General features: G+C 52.0%; 1 protein-coding gene across 2 annotated transcripts; it reads left to right on the forward strand.

Annotated features, from left to right (window-relative positions):
* Window positions 1-6,182: 6,182 nt before the first annotated feature.
* SPSB1 (splA/ryanodine receptor domain and SOCS box containing 1) lies at window positions 6,183-18,967 on the forward strand. 2 transcript variants are annotated; one of them, XM_053997800.1, is made up of 4 exons: window positions 12,356-12,552; window positions 12,879-12,958; window positions 13,060-13,694; window positions 16,855-18,967. In XM_053997800.1, exons 2-4 carry the CDS (start codon window positions 12,939-12,941, stop codon window positions 16,980-16,982), a joined length of 783 nt encoding a protein of 260 aa, XP_053853775.1. In that variant the 5' UTR covers window positions 12,356-12,552; window positions 12,879-12,938; the 3' UTR covers window positions 16,983-18,967. The 2 variants fall into 2 exon arrangements, with proteins under 2 accessions (XP_053853774.1, XP_053853775.1); XM_053997799.1 differs by lacking the exon at window positions 12,356-12,552 and adding an exon at window positions 6,183-6,201 and having other exon boundaries at window positions 12,879-13,694.
* Window positions 18,968-19,645: the final 678 nt, after the last annotated feature.

Here is a 19,645-nt window from a genome sequence, read left to right on the forward strand (position 1 = left end):
CACAGAATCTGTGGGTTAAACAGAATTTCCACTGGCTGCACACTGGGACACGGCAGCAGCCCCTGACTAAGCTGAGCAGGGTGGGCTTTAGGCCAGAGGTGTAGCAAGACTTTTGGGATGCACCTAGGAAGAGGCAAGAGCAGAATGAGGGATATGTCTTATCCTCTGCTTACTGTCCTCTGGGATAAATGTAGCAACGCTTTTCTGTTCAAATGGAGAAGAATTGCAAGTTTTGGTAAAAATTCAGAGTGGAGTGGCTCTTGGAGCTTTAGGTAGAATAGATTTCTTATGCAGGTGGGCACTGGAGAGCAGTGTGCTGTGTGTTAGAGCTGAGGACTAACCCCCCTGTGTATTTAAGGTAGGAGAACGGGGTTTAAGCTTACGGTCATTCAGGTAGAGAGGAAGGTGTTACAACCAGCACTTGTTCAGAGGCATGTGCTCTTATGTTGTTTGGATTGGGCTGTCTTCAAACTTGGCAAAAACACCAACTGATCCTCAGTCTAGACTGGCTCTGAAAGAATCCTTGGCCTCGTGGGAATCTCCCTGTCAAGGTGCAAAGCAGCACAGCGGCAGGGACAGCAGGGATTGTACTGGCATAAAACCCTTCTCAACAGGAAAACATTCAGTGTGCTCTTAAAGCTTGCTTTGGCACATTTGAGAGGACCACAGAAGGAGTCTGTGCAGAAATGGTGTCTGACCCAGGCTGTGGTGCCAGAGGTGTCCAGTGGAAGTCCTGGGGCCCAGGTGGACAGAGCAGATGGCCCAGCAGGTGGCAGGGTGGCAGCAGGGACAAGGTGGCTTTGCAGGGCCCTCCGTGGACGCCTGTTTTGCCTTTTGAGTCTGACAGAAGGGCTGGGCAGTCCAATTACCTGTGCTTAGATGAGTTTGTCCAGGGTGAACAGCTCCACAGCCAGCTCTGTCCAGTCCTGGCTGGTATCTCCGAGGGGTTGGTGTTACCTGCAGGGGGTTCAGTTGGTGGTTCCATTGAATGTCAGCAGCACCAGTGTGATGAGCTGACTGCAGCAATAAAACCACAAGGTGAGTTTAGTCTGGTGTGAGGTTTTAATGGAGGGAAAGGCTGCTGGATGTGGTGGCTTCGTTTGATGTTCCAGACATTGGATATTCCAGACAGTTTACATCTGTCCCGTGTTTGGGAGGTTGTGGTGCACTGGGTGGTGGGTGGCAGTGGCTTTCTCATTGCTTTCAAACTGCTGTTTGCACACAGCAAATCTTGGCCAAGCCTTCCAGCCTCCTCTGAAGGAGGAATCAGAACTTCAGCAGCAGCCAAGAAACAGCTGAACACACTTTGAGACTGAGCAGCCCCAGAAAAGACAGAAGCCTACACTCTGGAGACAGCATAGCTGCCTTATCTGTACTATTCTTGATCTCTAAACTTTGAGAAAGCAAGGCAGCTTCTCTTTTCTGCTTGTTCCTGAGTATGTCGAGTGCATCTTGCTTAAGAACAGGTCTCTTGACGTTTCTACAAGGCTTCTTCGTCTCTATTTCTTAACTCCTATTAATCTGTCTCAAACCTGGTTTTCTAACTGGAAACTTTCCATTGATGTCATGGGAGCTTTCCGTGGCCCACATCAAATAGCTGGGCTCACCAGGAATTAAGTGACTCTACAAATGTTTATGTTAAACTCTTATTTGGAAGGCATGTTGACTTGTGAGGACCTGTGGTGGCTGTGCTATGTAGGGAGGATAGGTTGGCTGTACAGCTTTTGTCTTGCCTTTGAAGCCTGGAAGTGCTGGCAGCTGTTTGTGCCTGGATAAGGGCTCGGGAGCGTGTTTCATCACGGACTCCTGCACTGGTTCTTGTCTCCTGCACTGGAGAGGTTTCTCAGTGGGTCGCCTTCATGGAAAGGGCCCAGATGGCCACGTCTGGATAGTGACAGCAGAAAGCTGTTGGTGTAATTACAGGTACGGATTTTTTTTGTTTGAGAGGGGAAGCCACAGTTTAGTCTGCTGAGGAGCCCCAGGGAGGGAAGGAAGGACATGTGTGTTCTTCGGACCCTGCTTACTCAGGCTTCTGTGATGGTGTCAGAGCATTTGGAAGGTGGAAACAGAAGGGATAAAAACCACCTTGGCATTCCCTGTCACCAGCAAACAGCTCAGATGCTGAGCAGTGGCTGTCTCGTTCCTCCCCTGCAGGACATTGTGCCCTGAGGTGCAGCTGAGTCTTGGCACACTGGAGGTGGTGAGGAAGCCACTTGAAATATCACTTGATTTACAGAGCTCAAGCTTGTGAAGCTGTTGCTTAGGAGTGAATTTCTGAGTGTGTCCCAGTAAGGCTAAGGGGCAGATTTCACCCCTTGCCACTTGAACCAGTATTGCAGCTACTGTGAGCGATGCTGCAGTGCATGTCTTGGTCACTTATTTTTGCAAAAACATTTGTTCTGTGTATTACCACAACTGCTATTTCCAGGAAAAAGTTGCTCTGGGATATCTGGCCATCTTACAGTGCAGATGTCCTGTGAAAGCAGCATGTGCATTCCTGCAGCCACAGTTTGTATCACGTGCTTTTATCCTCTTCATTTTGGTGCGCTCTGCACTTGCAAATAGGATTTGTCTGGTTGAGCTTTTACAGGGATAAAACTTCAAGCAGGCAAGCTAGAAAGGCTTCTCAAAATCGCTGCTTTGTGAAGCCTTTTGGTGGATGATTTAGGAAGCCAGCCAAAGCTTTTGGGTCACCCTGCCTCTCTCAAACCACCACAGCAATTTCCAGGGACCCTTTCAGGTGATGGGGAAAGCAGAACATTGCATCACGCTGAGACTGTGCTCACTGCCAGCTCCAGTGAGATGTGCAGTGTCTCTTCCTAATTATGGGATGTCCCCGGTCAATTACAGCTAAACACAGAGTCCAACCGTGTCATTAAACTTTTTTTGGCTAATGACAAGTCAGAAAGCCAGCATCATCCCAGCATGCTCTGCTTTGGGGAGCTGCTGAGTGTGTTCCAGTAAAGCTGGCAGTGTGAGCTGTCTCTTGTGCAATCTGTCTGCCAGGAATATCCTCTTAGTTCAGCACTTGGGAGCTGCTGGGCCATCCCTCCTTGCTGGAGTGTGCTCCTGGACGGGGAGGGCTCCCCTTAGCCAGCCTGCTGCTCGAGTGGTTTGCTGAATGTTGACAAATGTCTGGGCACTGGTCTGCTCCATGTTTATCCAGCTCTTTCCTTGGGTTTTTGCTCCTGTAGCCAGTGTTTGAGTTCCACAGCTTCTGGCAGCTGCCTCAGGAGTGGGAGGTGAGCAGCACATCTTGCTGGAGGCTGGCAGCAGGCTGGGTCAGGCAGAGTGCACTGAGCACAGTGCTTCTCCCTGCCTGCCAGTCCCAAACGCTTTAAAGGTCACAGGGAGCAGCTTTCCACACTCCCTGCTGCTCGGAGGCAGGCTGGGGATCCGTGCTTCACTTCTTCCAGGGCAGCAGGGATGGTGCTGGTGGAGCCTGTGCAGGAACAGGCTGTCCTGGGCAGAGCAGAAATGTCACTGCTGTTTGCTCTTCTCTGCTGGCTGCTCTGCAAACTCTGTGCCCAGCCCCTGGAGCTGTTCTGCCCTGGTGTGAGAGCTTCCTCCTGCTGTGGGAGATCTCTAGGAAACTCTGGAGACTCGGGGCAGGGAGAAGGAGCTGCAAGCTGAAGCAGGGATGTTGTGCACTTGAGCAAGCCGAGGTTCTGGGTGACCCTGGTGCAGCAGGCTTGGATTTGTCGGGACTCTTCTCCTCAGCTGGTTGCTGCAAGGATTGGAGAAGAGAAATTGCATCTTCTGGCTATGCTGTTGGATTTGGAAAGGGTTTTTCCACAGCTTTTGTTATGTTTAAGGGTGGTTGTTGTTCCCAGATTAAACTTGAATAGAAAACATAAGGCTGCTGCCAGCTTTCTGTCACAGACACCTTTTATCTTGCATTCATCTCTTCCAAGCAGATGCTGCTTTCATGTCTTCTACTTTTTTTTTTTTTTTTTTTTTTTTTTGCTACAAGACTAAAATTAACAGCCCTTTGATGCAGGGGAAGAAACTGTATTTCAAAGCAAAGTAGCTAGTTAACTTTGATAATAAAACTGCTGGTTTTGTCTTGGAGGCAGTTCCGTGTTCCTTGGAAACAAACGTGAGCATTGGAAGCTCCTGAACCCCAACGTGCAGATCCCTCCTTACCTGGGAGCACCAGTGGCTGCTTTTGGGGAGGGAGGTGCAGGTGGAGCTGCACTCGGGGGGAGGCTGCAGGTGGGGAAGGAGGTGCCAGGCAGTGGTGTGGTGCACAGTGCTCCTGCAGGGTGTGTTCCTCACGGCTGCAGCGTGTGAAGCTCCCAGGGGGTGCCAAGCACACAGCCCCAGGTGTGGAGGGACTGAGGGGAGCACAGCCCTTCAGACAGGGTTGTGGCAGTGAAGCAATCTGTGTCCAGACAGAATTGTTCCTCCCGGCCCCCCCCACAGCCTTTCCTGCCTTCAGAGACTGGAGCATGAGGTCCATGTGAGCATCCAGCTTTTGGCTTTCATCTTTTCCACTTAAAGAGAGGAGCCCTGTTCCTGCCATGCTGCCTAGCAGTGATGTGAGGGCTGCTCCTCAGAGGGAGGACAGCTGATGGACAGGGCTGGGTACCAGGGAATGGAGAATTCCCAACTTGGGCCATGGCTGGCTTGGCCAGTGGCCAGGGCACGGAGGAGAAGATGATGTTGTCACCATTCAGCACGTTACAAGAAGTGCCTGATGCAGCAGGGGCACATCTGCTGTGCAGGGCATGGTCCAGGATCTCATTTCAGAGCAGGGGCAGGGAAATACCTGCTGGAACTTCCAGACTCACTGAGGGACACCTTGGGAGGTGGTTTTGCCTATGGGCAGCTGCTGGAGGCACTGGAGGATCTGACAGGCTCAGGGGCTCTTGCTTTAAAGAGCCTGTCCCAGCTGTGTGAGGGGCCCCTGCTTTGGGTGCATTGCAGGGTGTTGACTCCTGAAAACATCCTTTTGTTAAGTGAACAGAATGGTTTCCTAAACAGTGTGAAAAAAGTCACTTCCTCAGTGACTCAGCTGTCTCCTCTTGTGAGGCTTTTGTCCTCAGTGGTGACACCTCAGACTCCACAGATGTCAGGACGAGAAGAACCTGAACCTGCAGTTCAAAGTGTGAAACATCCACCGGGGGCTTCACACACAAGGGTGCAGCCTCAGTCCTTTTTTCCAACACTTAGGAAGCCCAGGAGGAAGAGATCTGGGTAAATATTACAGAGGAGTGCTGAGTTTTTCCATGTGTCAAGGTAAGGCAGTAAGGCACGTGAACTGTGTGTGTTGCTTAGAGTAATTTGCTGTGTGGTGTGAAGGCACTAACAGCTGGGACAAGGGGTTGAATTCACTTGTTTGGGATTTATTTGACCTGAGAATTAACACAAAATTCAACCTGAAACTGGCTGGTTAAGGAGCTGGAATGACTTGGACAGGGAGGAAGATGCATAACCCCAAGTATGAGAAGTTTTGTCACCATGCAGCTTGCCAAGCTTTGGAACAGGTTGCCCAGAAGGTTGGACAGGCTCTGGTTTTGAAGGTTTACAGGAGTAAACTGGTCAGAGAGAAATCAGGATTGGAGTGCCAGGGAAGCAGGGATGGAGCATAACTTCAGTTCTGCAGCACGAGGCCCTGATTTTGCTGAATGTGCTGCTCTGGCCTCTGAATCAGAGCAGCATCCAGTTCCTGGTGCTGTGAGAATCTGCTTGGAGGGAGCAGAGACTCCCTTGCCATGGACCAAGAATTGTCTGTTTCCATGCATGGCCCAGATTTCAGCAATGCTCTTTCTGCAGTGATGAGCAGTACCAGACACTTGCACAACTTCCCCTCTGGCAGGGATGTGTTTGATGGAAATACATGTGCTGAAGCTTCAGACACAACAAACGTACTTGGGAGTAACAGGCTGAGTAATCTGGTGCTTGGCAGCTGCTCGTTGTGGGGATTTTTGCTTTACTGTTAGCAGTGCTTGTGACATCCTTAAATGAAAAAAGGAAGAGACAGTAACTGAACAACCTTAATATTAAAATAGCTCCAGCTACAACTGCTTCACCTGAGAGAAGGAATCCTGCTGGGTCTGTGTCTCCTGAGCCAGGATATTGTATTGCCTTTGGGAGCAGGGACTGAATCCTCACACTCCACTGTGGATGTTTTCAAACCATCTGTCTGAGAAATGCTCTGCCCTGCTGTCACCTGGGGAGGGACAGAGGGGAGTTCTGGTAGGTGACTGCTGAGAACGTGCATTTCTGTTAAAAAATGAATTCATTAATTGCTTTTTGGGGAGAGCAGTGTCTTGTTATCAAAAGTTTTGTCCTGATGGGCTGGTGGTGGTGCTGGCTAATCTCACAGTCATTGCCAAAAAAGTGCTTTTGATGCAGGAGTGGAAACTCTGGGCAGAGGTGGAAACACAAACTTCATTCTTTCCACCCACTGCTCCCTCATTATCAGCCAGAACTAACGAATCCAGGTAGTTAAACAGAGATGAGGGATGGACAGCAGTGTCTGCTGCAAATTAAGTGGGGAAATAACAAAAAGCAGGGAGTTGTTGTGGAATAGGGTGGTTTATTCTGGATTATGTGGGCTTCTTTAATGCAAATAGTTCTGAACATAAACATTTACTGTTCAAAATTCATGGTGGCTTAATTGTGGAGGAAATGCCTCTCTAAATGCAGCCTCAAATGGCTCCAGTGCTGGAGGGGAAAGCATTCAGCAAGCATGGCAGTTTGAGCAGGCCTTTCCAGTGCTGCTGGGTTATAAAACTGGGGGGCTGTGTTTGCAGTGTGCCAGGGGTAGATTTCAGCCTTTAAGGGTTGTGAGGCTTCTTCTGGAAGCAGGGCTTGTATGCAAACTCTCGACACCACATGGAAAGTCAGCTGAAGGGGGCTGGACAGGTACAGAGGTGTGAGGAAGGTGAACCTATGGATATGAACCTCTGAAAAGCCTGTGACCTTTCTTCCTGCTGCTTGTGTGACTTACTTGTGATGGCTCTTAGTCTGCAAGCAGGTTGTAGACACATCTCTTGGGTGCACCTAAAGAAATTGGCAGTGTGAGAAGTCTGTGCCTTTCACAGCATGTACAGGTGCTGTCTCTGCTCAGACTGAGCTTCCTGCTGCTTCCTCCAGAGGAATCTCTGGAGCTCAGCTCTCAGCATCATCAGTGTCCCCCAGCAGGACCACAGGCTCTGGGGAAGGAAGGGCACATCAGAGCAGGGTGAGGACTGTGTCTGCACTCAGCAGCAGCAGCTGTTTAACCTGCAGAGCTTCCTCGTGCTGCTGCTGCTGTCCTCAGAAGACCCAGGACAAAACTTCTGCCAGGTAGTTTTGGAAAAGAGACAAAAGAACTGCTTGAGGGTCCTGGCCTAAGTGGGTTGGCCAGAGGAAGCTGGACCAGCAGCACCTCATGCCAGGAACATAATTGTTGCAGACAAATAACTGCAATCTGCCTGTGAGAAGCTCTTTAAAAGAGTCTTGAGTTGTGCCTGGGCTTTAATGTGCACTTGACATTCATAAGTTACCTTATGCAGAGCTGGAAGGAGCCTAATGACCTTTGAAACATCCACTAAACTTCCTCTGTGAGGAAAACCAGCCCGGGTTCACTTGTTTCATTTAAAGAAATGCCTTTTCTCTGCAACCAGAATTGCTGTTTGTGACCTGCCTTCAATGGGAGCGAAGATCTCTGGCACAAACTTCTGGAACTCCTTCTGAGTTGCTTCCATCATTACAAATATTTTGCAAAGTAAACTCTCTCCTGTTGCTTAGAATTGTTTTCTGCCAGATGATGCAGCATTGTAGTTCACAGGAACTGGCTGGGTAGGTGGATAGTGGAAATTTGTTTCAGAGTCTAGCAAGTGGCTTGCTTGGGGACGGGTGGTGGTTATTGCTTCAGGTTTTCATTTGCTCAGCTGTGCTGCTCTGAGTAAGCTCAGTGCTCTGTTCTGGAGAACCAGACACTGGAGGGATGGGGTACGAGGGCACGCTGCCTTCAGCATTGCCAAAATAGCCAGAAATCTTCAGCAGAGCTGCCTGAATGGTGCCAGGGTGAGGAGGGAGAGGAGCTGTGTTCACACAGCTGCTTCTGGTGGCTCCAGGTCCTGGCAGTGCTGTGCAGTGCCCTGCTCCTGCCTCCCCTGGGCTGAGCCTTTCCTGCAGGGCTCAAGGGCTGGGCCAGCTGCTCAAGGGGCAGCAGAGCCCTGGGTCCCTGCTGGGGCTGGTTGCTGTGGTGCCCTCCTAGCCCAGATCAGCCCTGCAGCCCCCAGGGACTTCTTGTCCCTGACACAGCTCCAGCACAGTGACTTGCCAGGGGGCTCTTGCTCTGCTGGAGCATTTTCCTCTTTGCTGGGACACGTGCCACCTTCCTTAGCTCTTCCTTGCCCAGCCTCTGTGATCTGTGGCTGCAGTTTCACTTTCTGCAGAGGCCAGGGAGCCCTGCCAGCAGCTGAACCTGCTGAGCCAAGCTGCTGCTGCTCCTCAGGAGGTGGGGCTCAGCAGGTCAGCCCTGTGGCAACCTTCTCCACGTGTGAGGCTGCCACAACCACTGCTGTGCAAGGAGGGCTGCCTGCCCAGTCCTGATCCCTGTTGCAACACTCCGAAACTCGCCCTGGCCGTGTTGTTGGTGCAGTTGTTCCTGTCACCTCTGCCGGAGCTGCCTGCTCTCTGCTGGCACTGCCCTGGGGAGCCCCAGCAGCACAGGTGAGCTGCCTGTTCCCAGGCTTTGGTCGGTGTTCAGTGGGTGAGAGGGTGCTGAGGCCAGGATGCTGCTGAAGGGATTGCATCAGTGCTGGGCCGGGTGTGTCAGAGCCCCCCTGGGCCAGGTGTGACAGAGCACACCTGAGACAGGTGTGTCAGAGCCCCCTGGGCCAGGTGTGACAGAGCCCCCCTGGGCCAGGTGTGACAGAGCCCCCCTGGGCCAGGTGTGACAGAGCACACCTGAGCCAGGTGTCTCAGAGCCCCCTGGGCCAGGTGTGACAGAGCCCTCTGAGCCAGGTGTGACAGCCCTCCTGGGCCAGGTGTGACAGAGCCCTCTGAGCCAGGTGTGACAGCCCTCCTGGGCCAGGTTCTGCAGCGGGCACAAACACGCAGTGCAGGTCACCTGCTGTGTGTCTGGTGCTCAGAACTAACAGCAAGGAAAGTGGAGTGTCCTGGCTCTTTGGGGCTGAGGTTTGGGTGCTTTTAGAGGCTCCTTCCCTCGTCACCCCACCTTAGGGGTGCTGTAGCATTGCTGAGCCACCTTGGCTTTTAGCTGGAATAATCTCTGTAATCGAGGGGTCTGTTCTCAGCCCCACCAGGGGAGGAGGGGAAATCCCTGGTGTGGAAGCAGCTCTAAAGAAGGGAAGGCATTGTGAAGGGTATTTGTGGGGTTTCTGGCATTGGCTGTGCACATTCCTACCTGCTAGCAGGTTAGCCAGCTGAATGGGAGCTGTGTGGCACCTTTGGCTATCGCCTTGCAGGGTGAACATTCAGCCCAAGAAAATTAACCAAGATTTCCTCGTGCTTTTCTAGTGAAATCATGGAAACATGAGCAAAACTACAGTGGGTTTCTTAGTCTCATTCACTGGTGCTGTCTGGGATCCTTTGGTTCAGCTCCTAAAGCTGTAAGCAAGTCAATGACCATGTGCAGTATATATATGTCCTTTTCTTCTCCTGAGGTGTGTTCCAGGCTGGAAATCTCTAGGGCAGGGCTCTGATTCGTTGTCTGCAGAGCACCCAGAGCCTGCAAGGTGTTTAAAGGTTTGGCCTCTTATCTGTACAAGTACACCTAGTGAATTTTATGGGAAGGAGATAAAGCCACAGTAAACTGACTTGAAGAAATAAAGTAAAAGGGGATCAGGAATCAAGGAGTTGAGGATGCTTCGTGTGTTCCTGTTGTTGATGGTGCAGAGCAAAGGGTGTCCTGTGAGGGGCCAGAGTTTCTGAGCAGCAAAGAGAAGCTGGGCACCAGCTCTGCTCTGCCACGTGCAGTGGCTGAGCTGTGTTCTCCCTATTTAACAGCAGGACTTTGCCTTCCATTCAAATGTCTGTTGTCTCCTGCCTTGATCTATTTGCAGCAAGCAGTTGTTTTGGAACCTGGCATTTCCTTCTAGGACGGCAAACTGACAGCTTGCTCTGAACGCCTACATGGAAGGGAGGTCGAATTCTCACTGAAAATAGCAGTGGATCCTTTTCTCTGAGACACCCTTAGAATTTCACTCCTCAGTTTTTAAGCCCAGAAGGTGAACAGTAGAACTGAAAATAGCATGGGAGCAGGAGTGAGCATCATGGGGATGAGCTGGTGTTGGTAAAGCAGAGCAGAGTTGCAGCAAGCCTGAGCTGTTGATAAGATAGATAAAAGCACTTTCAGTGTTTACATTTGTACTTAAACCTGTAGCAGTTCAAAGGTTTTGAAGCAGCTCATTCCCCAGCATATCTTCTCATTTATGAGAAGGCTGGCTGTGTCTCATGTGGAGCTGCCCAGGGCATTAATCCATTAATTTCACAGGATTAATCCATTAATTTCTGTCTCCCTCCTGCTGCAGGAAGGTGCCTGCATTGTCTTGTGCATGAAGAGGCTTTTCCTTTTAAGAGATGAGGGCATAATTGTGTTCCTGGCTGCAGGGCAGGGTGCCACTCTGCAGTTTGGGCCGGCCTGGTGCCAGGAGCAGCAGAGCCAGCTGTGAGCAGGGATTATTGCCTTGCCCTAATAAGGAGCTGTGTTGCACTTCAGTCCTGCCTCGGGGTGACTGTTCCTCACCTGCTCTCACTCTGACCCACCCTTTTTCCTTTCTTCACCCCCTTCTCTTTATTCTGGCCGTTGTCTTTCATCTGCTGTGAGCAGTCTGCTGGGAGGGGGTCCTGACCAGTGTAGGTGATGTGTGCCTGTGCTTGAAATCTGTTCCTGGGGCAGAGCAGGCACTCAGGGCTGTCCTGCCCCTGGTGTCTCTCGCTGGGGTGATTCCCTCTCTGGTGCAGCAGCCTCCGAGAAATATGATGAAGCTTATGTTGGCAAAAGGCAAAAAGCCACACTGAACCAGGCATTGTTTTGCTAATGAAGAGCACAATTGTATTCCCTTACTTCTCCTGAGTATTTTGTGCTTCAAAGAGGTCTGCACCAGTACTCCTGCAGTCTGCTTTGTTCTGGTTCTGGTTTCCTATGCTGTGTTCTCACATGTACTGCACAGGAAACCTCTGCCTCTCCTCCCTCTGCCAATGTTTTGTTCCCTTATCCTAATCAAAATTCCAGCAGCTGAATTTGCCTATGGACTTCCACGTGTGCCTTGCCAGTCCCTTGTTGACAGCTTCTGTCCATGTGCCTCGGGCCTTGGAATGCCAGGGAGTTCATTTCTGCAGAGCACCACACCTTCTGTCTGGGCTTTAGCCCAGCCTGAGCCACGGCTTTTCGAAGCTTCTCCAAAATCACTGCTTTGGGTCAGCATTAAGGTGCCTCTCCCGGGCAAGCTCAGCTGCTGTCTGTCTTGGCTTGCTCTTGGCATGCCTTGGTTGGAGATGCTGCTGTTCCTGCAGGGCCCTGAGGGGCTGTGAGCCAGGGGGACTCGTGGGGCACAGCAGCCCAACGCTGAGCTGTGGCAGGGTGATGCACTGGCATCCCCTGGCTGCCCTCCCTCAGCTGCTTCTGCTGTTGTTGCTTGTTCTCAGCTGGTGACCAGCTGGCCTACACAGGCCAGGATTTGTTTGGATGCCGTGGGTGGTGTTTATTTAACTTCCAGGATGTGGTGGTCATCTCAGCAGCTGATAACATGGTTGGGTCTATTTAAATGGCATCTTCTGTCTCAGTGCCCAACGTCTGAGGTCCCTGAGTAGTCTGAAATAGCTGTACTGCAGCATGTGCTTTGGGATGTGACTTTCAAAGAATATCAGGCATTTTCCTCTCCATTTATGATTTTTAAAAAAGTAGGTAAGGAAATAAAAAATAGTCTTGTCTCTTGTTACTTAAGAATTGGGATTTAGCTCACTGTTCCAATGGCACACCTTGGTTGGAAAAACCTGTAGGGAAGCTGCTGAATTCACCCCTAACCCAGAACATACATGAGCCTTCCCTGTTCACCTTCTAGCTGAAGCCTTGCTGGTGTCCAGTAATCTTATTTTTAAACCAGACTGATTCATGCTCTGTTTTCCATGCCAGATGAGGTCCTTGGTTGTGAGTAAGTGTTGTGACTGTAGCTGGCAGGAGCGCTGCATGATTGCCTCACTTCAGGAAATGTTAAAATAACACTTTTTTTTCTTAGAAAGCTCGTTTGCACCCCTCCCACTTCTAATTCTCCTAATAGCTGCCCCCAGTTTGGCAGCTGTGTGACAGAGGGCTGTTTGTGTTGCTGAGCGAGAGCAGAGACACTTGAGTGGATGCAGTGCTGGGGGAGAGGTGCACAGAGTGAGCAGGGCTCTCTGGCCAAGCTGCCTTAAACGTCTCAGAGGTTTCTCTGCTGTCTGGAAGGAAAACTGCTCAGCTGTGAGAAGGATCTTGCTCCTCCCCCTGGACTCTGCAACTGAAACTGGGGATTTTTTTTTTTTTTTTTTTTCCTCTTGGAGAAGAGAAGCTGCCCCAAGCGAAGCTGCTCACTTGAGACAAGCCAGGCAAAGGTTTATGTGCCCGTGGCTGCAGGGGTTCAGAGGGGCCAGGAGCTGCTGGCATGAGTGTCCCCCCAGGGCTGGACCCAGCAGCTTTTGTCTGCTGCTCTGGACTTGCAGTCAGGCCCCCGAGGTTCTCAGCACAGCTTTAGTTGCAGAGAATGGTCTCCTCAGCCCTGTACCAATGGCCAGCTGGTGTGTGCAGCCCTTCCTCGGTGGTGCAAAGGGAGCACACGTTGTCGGGATGAACAGATGAACGCTGTGCTCTGTCAGTGTGGCACACTGGGCTGAGTGTGCTAATGTTTAACTGGTCTCTTGTTTTTCTTTCCATCCATTAGGCAATACTGAGTGGTGCACATCTTGACAAAGCCTCCTGGCAACCTTTTCTGCAGGGCTGGATGACAGCAGGAGCTGCCAGGTAAATCGATGAGCCTGTAAGGAGGCGAGGTCAGGACGCACAATGGGTCAGAAGGTCACAGGTGGGATAAAGACCGTGGACATGAGGGACCCTGTGTACAGGTCACTGAAACAGGAGCTCCAAGGACTGGACTACAGCAAGCCCACCCGGCTGGACCTGCTGCTGGACATGCCCCCGGTGTCCTACGAGGTGCAGCTGCTGCACTCGTGGAACAACGACGACCGCTCGCTGAACGTGTTCGTGAAGGAGGACGACAAGCTGATATTTCACCGGCATCCGGTGGCCCAGAGCACAGATGCCATCAGGGGCAAGGTGGGCTACACGCGGGGGCTGCATGTGTGGCAGATCACGTGGGCCATGCGCCAGCGGGGCACCCACGCCGTGGTGGGGGTGGCCACTGCCGAGGCCCCCCTGCACTCCGTGGGGTACACGACGCTCGTGGGGAACAACCACGAGTCCTGGGGCTGGGACCTGGGGCGCAACAGACTCTACCACGACGGCAAGAACCAGCCCAGCAAAACCTACCCCGCCTTCCTGGAGCCCGACGAGACTTTCATCGTGCCCGACTCCTTCCTGGTGGTTCTGGACATGGACGATGGCACCCTGAGCTTCATCGTGGACGGGCAGTACATGGGGGTTGCCTTTCGAGGGCTCAAAGGGAAAAAACTCTACCCGGTGGTGAGCGCGGTGTGGGGCCACTGTGAAATTCGGATGTGTTACTTGAACGGACTTGACCGTGAGTATGAGTCCTGTGCTGGCCCCGTGGCTGCCCTGGCTGGGCCGTCCTGGGGAGGGCTTTCCCCTGTCTGGAGGGGTGAGGGTTCGTGTCAGCAGCAGCACTGCTGGGTGCAGCTGCGAGTCCTCGATGGCAAATGCACAGAGCCGGTCTGGCTGCACACCCGTGCTGTCACCAAGGCACTCTGCAGGGAGCAGTCAGGCCTTGGGGAGGTGCTGTGGTGGGAGAAGGTGATGCCAGTTGTCCAGCTAGAGGTGGGAAACCTTGTACTGCTACCAGAAGAGCAGCAGGAACATTCTTCTGACAGTTGCGTTACTGGCACTGGAATCCTGGTGTCTCTTTACAGAAAACAGTCTGTGAGACAATCCCCTTCCTTAAAGAGAATGTTTAAAACCCCTTGCAGGCAAGAACAGGGACAGATCGTCCCATCTAAAAAAATGGGACTGTTTTCCATCTTTCAGAAGAGTAGCTCACTTCCCTGCCTCTCTCAGAGCAGGGTGTGCTTGTTTCTAGCTGGGGGCTGGATGCTGCCGTCAGCCCAGCTTGCATGCCAGCCCTTTTACTAACAGGCACATCCATCTCTGGCTAAGCTTAGTAATAAATTTGGCTGTCCAAATGTGCTAAAGCCTGTTATCTCTCATAGTCAGAAGTTCCCATGGGGCCAGACTGTGACTCAGTCCTCTGGGTAGGGTGGAGGAGAGAGGTGAAGGAAGTGGATTAAAATCTGGATTTATGTTGCTAGTGAAATACATTTGGCAGTATTGGTATGAAGAGTAGTTTCCCCTGCATTCCAGGACAGTGTCTGCTCAAGGGCTGTAGCATATTGGGCTCTTCTGTTTGTGCTGGAGGTGTCCTGATGCTGGCCCAGCACTGGCAAACCCTGAGTGCCACAGAGCTGCCACCAGGCACCAGAAAACTGAGCTGTCAGAATGACCAGGAGAGCCTTGCAAAGGGGCAGGAGCAAAACCTGCAAGTGCTTTGAGAAATACACTTCAACTCTGCAAGACCAGAGAGCTCTTGGCAGAGCATTTTCTCACCCAAAGAAAGCCCAGCTCTTTCTGCCACGACAGCTTAAAGAATGTCAGCAGCTCCAGGAACCAGGTTTTGCTGGAGGGTCAGAGCCAAAACCTGCAGCTCCACTCAAAGCCAGCAAGTCTGTGGAGCTGCTGGCACGGAGCTGCACTTAGCAAGGAAAGGGCCACCTCCAGGGCTGGAGTTGGTGTAGAGTGCTCTGAGCTGGGGAGTGAATCGTGGGCAGCAGGCCAGCAGTGACGGGATGCTCTTCTGGCACACAGAGGAAGGAGGTGTCTGGCTCTGAGCACTTGTGAGCATTCAATAGCAGCACTGTCCAGTGATTGTGGTGCTTGTGAATGGGAGGAGGTCAGGTGTGTGCCTGTGCTTTCCCTGCTGCTCTGCTGCCACCCCGGGCTGTCAGTGCAGACTGGGCGAGGACAAACCTGAGTCTCTGTGCAAGAGCCTCTCTTTTGAGGGCCACTGAACTGAAATGTAGTTGTTCTGTGGGTGTCTAAAGGCTCTGGAGGTCAGGCCCCTTGTCCCGGGGGTGCTGGCTGGGCAGTGCCTCTGTGCCAGCTGTCCCTGTGCAGGGCAGGCAGAACTGGGGCACGCTGAGTGCAGCCAGTTTGTGCCCCAGTGCTCTCAGAATAAGCTGCACTGGGAAGTGCCAGAGGAGCACTGCCAGTGCTGGGGCTCTGTGGAGTGTTCCAGCTGAGCAGAGAGGTGCAGTGTGCTGCAGGAGCCTGTCCCTGTGGAGGGGCAGCAGGGACCCTGGGCTGGGTGAGGGGCAGACAGGCCAGGGCTGGGTGGCACAGCCTCGTGGCACAGAACAGGAGAGGTGGCTGCTGGGGCTTGGCAGGCCCTGTGAGCAATCAGGTTCCCTTGGTGTGGAGCAGGGGAGCTGTAGGCATCCACCAAAGCTGCTGGGAACTGCAGCTCCTCAGCCAAGCCCACTCCGTGCCTGTGGGTGCTTCCAGGTGTCTGTGAGCAAAGGGAGCTTTGGGTGGTGCAGCAGAGCCCTCAGGATGGCCAGTTACCTGCTTTGGGATGTGTCAGCCCTCACTGGGGGCAGGACAAGCCCCCTCAGGCCTGAGCAGTGTCAAGGTGGGCTGGGACAGGCTCAGCAGAGCTAATGTGAGCTCCCTCCCGTGCAGCTGGCATGTTTTAGCTCTGCCTTTGACCTCAGTCCCCTCTGTGCTGTGAGCGACTCCTCAGCAGCCAAGGGCCTCGTGTGCCATTCCTGAAAAACTTGTATTATCTTGTTCAGGGTTTTAAGTACAGGATGCAGAAAAAGATAGCCAAAGGCTTGTATCCTTCCCGGGTCTGACACAGGAGGGACTGCTCTGGTGGGAAGTGTCACGGTGCAAGCAGTAACACGAGGCTTTGACAGATGGCTTTGTTTTCCAGGGGAGCTCTGCAGTATAAATGGAGGGGCTGACAGCCATTCAGAGAGCTGAAATCTGAGAGAAATCATGCTGCTTTCTGGGTACCCAGACCCCGTGACACTCTGGCTGCTGTAGCCTTTTCCTTCAGTGACTCTTACAAAAGCTTCTGGGCACTGCAGTAAGAGGCGTGAGCTAGAAGCTGTGTTCTGACTGGGATGAATGGAATGGCAGAGGAGGAACTTGCAGCTGGTATCGTTGTAGGGCTGTTTCATTGACACACAGGTGGCTGCAGGAACCTCCTGCCCTGCTGCAGTGCTCGGTGAGCTGAGGCTGTGGGTGCTGCAGAGGAGCCAGGCGCTCAGTGCTCCTGCTCAGTGTTCCCTGGCTGTCACTGCAGGACACGAGAAAGCACAGCACCAGCTGTTGCTGTTGTCAGGGTAAAGAGACTACTTTATTTTTTCTGACTCCAGCATTTATAGTTTTCCAAAGGTGCCAGTGGATTGGAGGGTGAACGTGCCACCTCTCCAGTGACACTGGACAAACCACCAGTCCATCAAATCTCTCCTCCTCTGTGAAGGAATGCAAAACAATACGTTATTTACAGAAAGTTGTGTGAGAAAGTTTGCTACAAGAATGTAAACTCAGAAGGCTTTAGGAAATGTTAAAAAATCAGGGCGACACCTGGGGGGGTGAGAAGCAGCAGGGTGAGCGAGGGTGCACCTCGTGGGCTGCGCTCTAATGTCTCGGGTCTCTCTTCCCAGCTGAACCACTGCCTCTGATGGACTTGTGCCGGCGAGCCGTGAGGCTTGCCCTGGGCAAGGACAGACTGGCTGAGATCCCCAGCCTGCCCCTGCCAGCCTCCCTCAAGAGTTACCTGCTCTACCAATGACCCCCGTGCTCCAGGACCGAGGTGGAAGCGAGGCGTGGATGGATCTGCCCCGCGGAGCCCTGGGCTCTCCAGGCTGCAGCCACCCCGCGGCTGGAGCTGCCTGGCCAGAGGATCCCTGCCTGGCCAGAGGATCCCTGCCTGGCCAGAGGATCCCTGCCCCTGCTGCAGCCTCCCTGTGCTCCCTGGCCAGCTCTCGGGCAATCCCGGCTTCACGGCTGAGTGCTCTGTTCCTTGGGAGTCACTTCCCCAGCACACTCACAGAGGGAGCGTTGACAGAGGCTCTGGGCTCCCCTCTCCTCCTGAGAAAAGGCTCTGCTGCCTCTCTGGTTCGAGGGAATGGTTCTTCTGTACCACTAAAGGGAAGGATGATAATAAAAGAATAATAATAAAAGTATGAATTAAAGCCTAATCTGGGGGAAGAGGAGGCATTAGGAATAGAACTGTTAAGACCACGTGCTGAGAATGGAAAGGCTCAGGATGGCCAGCAGAGTTGGAAAGAGTCTGGAATACCATAAAGGATTAATTGATGAGTTTTTAAAAGCCAAAAAATAAAAAGTACAACCCTGAGCCCTGAAACACAAAACCAAGAGCCCTTCTTCCACCAGGACACTTGTTAACTTGGAGGAGGTGGTTATGTTGCTGATGTCTGTATCTGTGCTGGGACTTCTCACCTTGCCCTGTTGCTGTTTCACAGGCTGTGACTCCTGCTTTCTTGTTTACCACCAGTGCTTCCCCTGCTCCATCCTCTGCTCTGCCTCCTCCTCCTGGGTTTGACAGTTGATTTTGGAGTCAGGCTGTGTCTTCACACGCCTCCTTCCTGCCTGGAGCCTGCAGCTTTTGCTGTGGGGTCCCTGGCTGGTGTGGGACAGGGAAGGACAGACCTGTGCAGTAGTGTGTGAGCTGTGTCACCCAGCTGCAGGTCCTGTCCCCTGAGCTCTGCCCCACGCTGAGGCTTCAGAGAAACCACTGCCAGGGAATTCTCTCCTTGATAAGCTGCTTAAATTCATCCAAGCCAGGCTTTGTTGTGTGCTAGACCAGCCTAACCTGCAGTAGCTGTGCAGCAGGAGGGGCTCTCTCTGCCCTGCTGGGTGGGTGGGAGGCTGGCCCAGGGCAGGGGTCACAGCCCACCTGCAGAAGTGCCACCAGCAGGTGAGGAGCAATCCCGGGGGGAATCGCTGCAGGGTGGAGCTGGGGAGGATCAAACAGGCCAGGGGTGATCTTCAGGCACAGCAGGAAGAAACTGAACCTCTCCAGAGCTGGGGAGCAGGAGAGAGCTGCAATAAACAGGACAAGCAATTCAGGCAAAATCAGCACATCCCAAATAGATCCTCAGTAGCCAGGTAAAGAGGATGACACTCCTTTGTTAGCAGGAGCTGCTCTCTTGACCTCTCCACAGGTTACTATGCTGCCTTTCTGGGGTTATTTTGCACATTTCTTTGTGTTTTTTTTTTTCCTTGAAAAATGTTTGTGATTGTTTTGGTTTTGCTTTTGAGTTATCCCTTTGGTTTTGTGTAGGTACAAATGAGTTTAGTTGAAAATGTTAATATATATATGTGGGGTGTATGTATAAGAACATGTTTTAAACAGCTGCTGTAGGGTACCTTTTTGAAAATAAACTACTTGCATAGTATATTTTTTAAAGCACAGAGTTGGTGCCAAGACTGGGTGGGGTGTGATGTGCCCCTTTTTTATTCTAATATTATATGAGGTTTTTTTTTCAACGTAGGGGTTTGTACTAGTTTCTGTTGCAGGGTGGGCAACAGAAACTGTGTGGAGCCCTGCTTGGTTGCCTTCAACTTGAACCAGTGTCTTCCAGAACTCCAGGGAAGTAGCTGTGTTCTCCCTACTTCTAATGTTCTTTGTGCTCCCTCATTTCCATCTCTCCTCACTTCACCAGGACATGACTCTGTACAGTTTAAAATTCTTTCTATTTTATGACTGTAGATAGTACTCAGTAACCTAATAAACTTTATTACTTTATTAAATATTACTTGGTGATGGGTTTTACTTGCATGAACTGATCGGATTTCTTTGTACTTTGTTTCTACACGAGCAGTGAGCTTATTCCCAAGGAGCCTGCCCAAACAGGCAGAGCAGGGGCTGCCACGGCCTTATCTCTGCTTGGAGGAATGACAACTTAAAGCTGGCACCTAAAAGGTGTGCACTAATGGGGTGGTGGGGAGGGAGGGCTCAAAAAAAGGCAAGTGCTTTCTTGCCTCTTGTCTCCAGTCAGGACAAGATTTTTTTTTTTTTAACTTTTGGGTGTCTCTTACCTGTGGAAAACCACGTGATTAAGAGGAGGGTTTGTAGCTGCTGAGCTTCACCATCCAGCAAATTCAGGGATCACAGCTCAGCTGTGGCTTGCTGCAGGAAGCTCTGACTTTGTGCCTGCTGCTGCCCAGCTCCCTTGCAGTTCGGGCTGGGAGTGGCTGGAGGGTGCACAAAACTGAGGAATTAGTTCATGCTCAGCTCCAGACACCCAAACAGGCTTGTGTTCCAGCTGCATGGAATATTTGAAACAAATGACCTGCCCGGGGCTGGGAGCCTGCAGTGTTTATGTACAGTGCCATGGCAACGGGGGAGGAAGTCATGAGTTGGGGATTGGCCCTGATGGGATCAACAAATGATATCACAGATTAGCAGGTCCCAATAAATCAGTGGAG

Source organism: Vidua macroura, chromosome 23, assembly GCF_024509145.1.
Source record: "Vidua macroura isolate BioBank_ID:100142 chromosome 23, ASM2450914v1, whole genome shotgun sequence".
In the NCBI taxonomy this organism is placed as follows: domain Eukaryota; kingdom Metazoa; phylum Chordata; class Aves; order Passeriformes; family Viduidae; genus Vidua; species Vidua macroura.

Excerpts from the sequence above, each read along its gene's own strand:
- SPSB1 (XM_053997799.1), top strand. The coding sequence starts at position 13,001 with ATGGGTCAGAAGGTCACAGGTGGGATAAAGACCGTGGACATGAGGGAC. Across the intron at positions 13,695-16,854 it reads TTACTTGAACGGACTTGACC|CTGAACCACTGCCTCTGATG; the intron begins GTGAGTATGAGT and ends CTCTCTTCCCAG.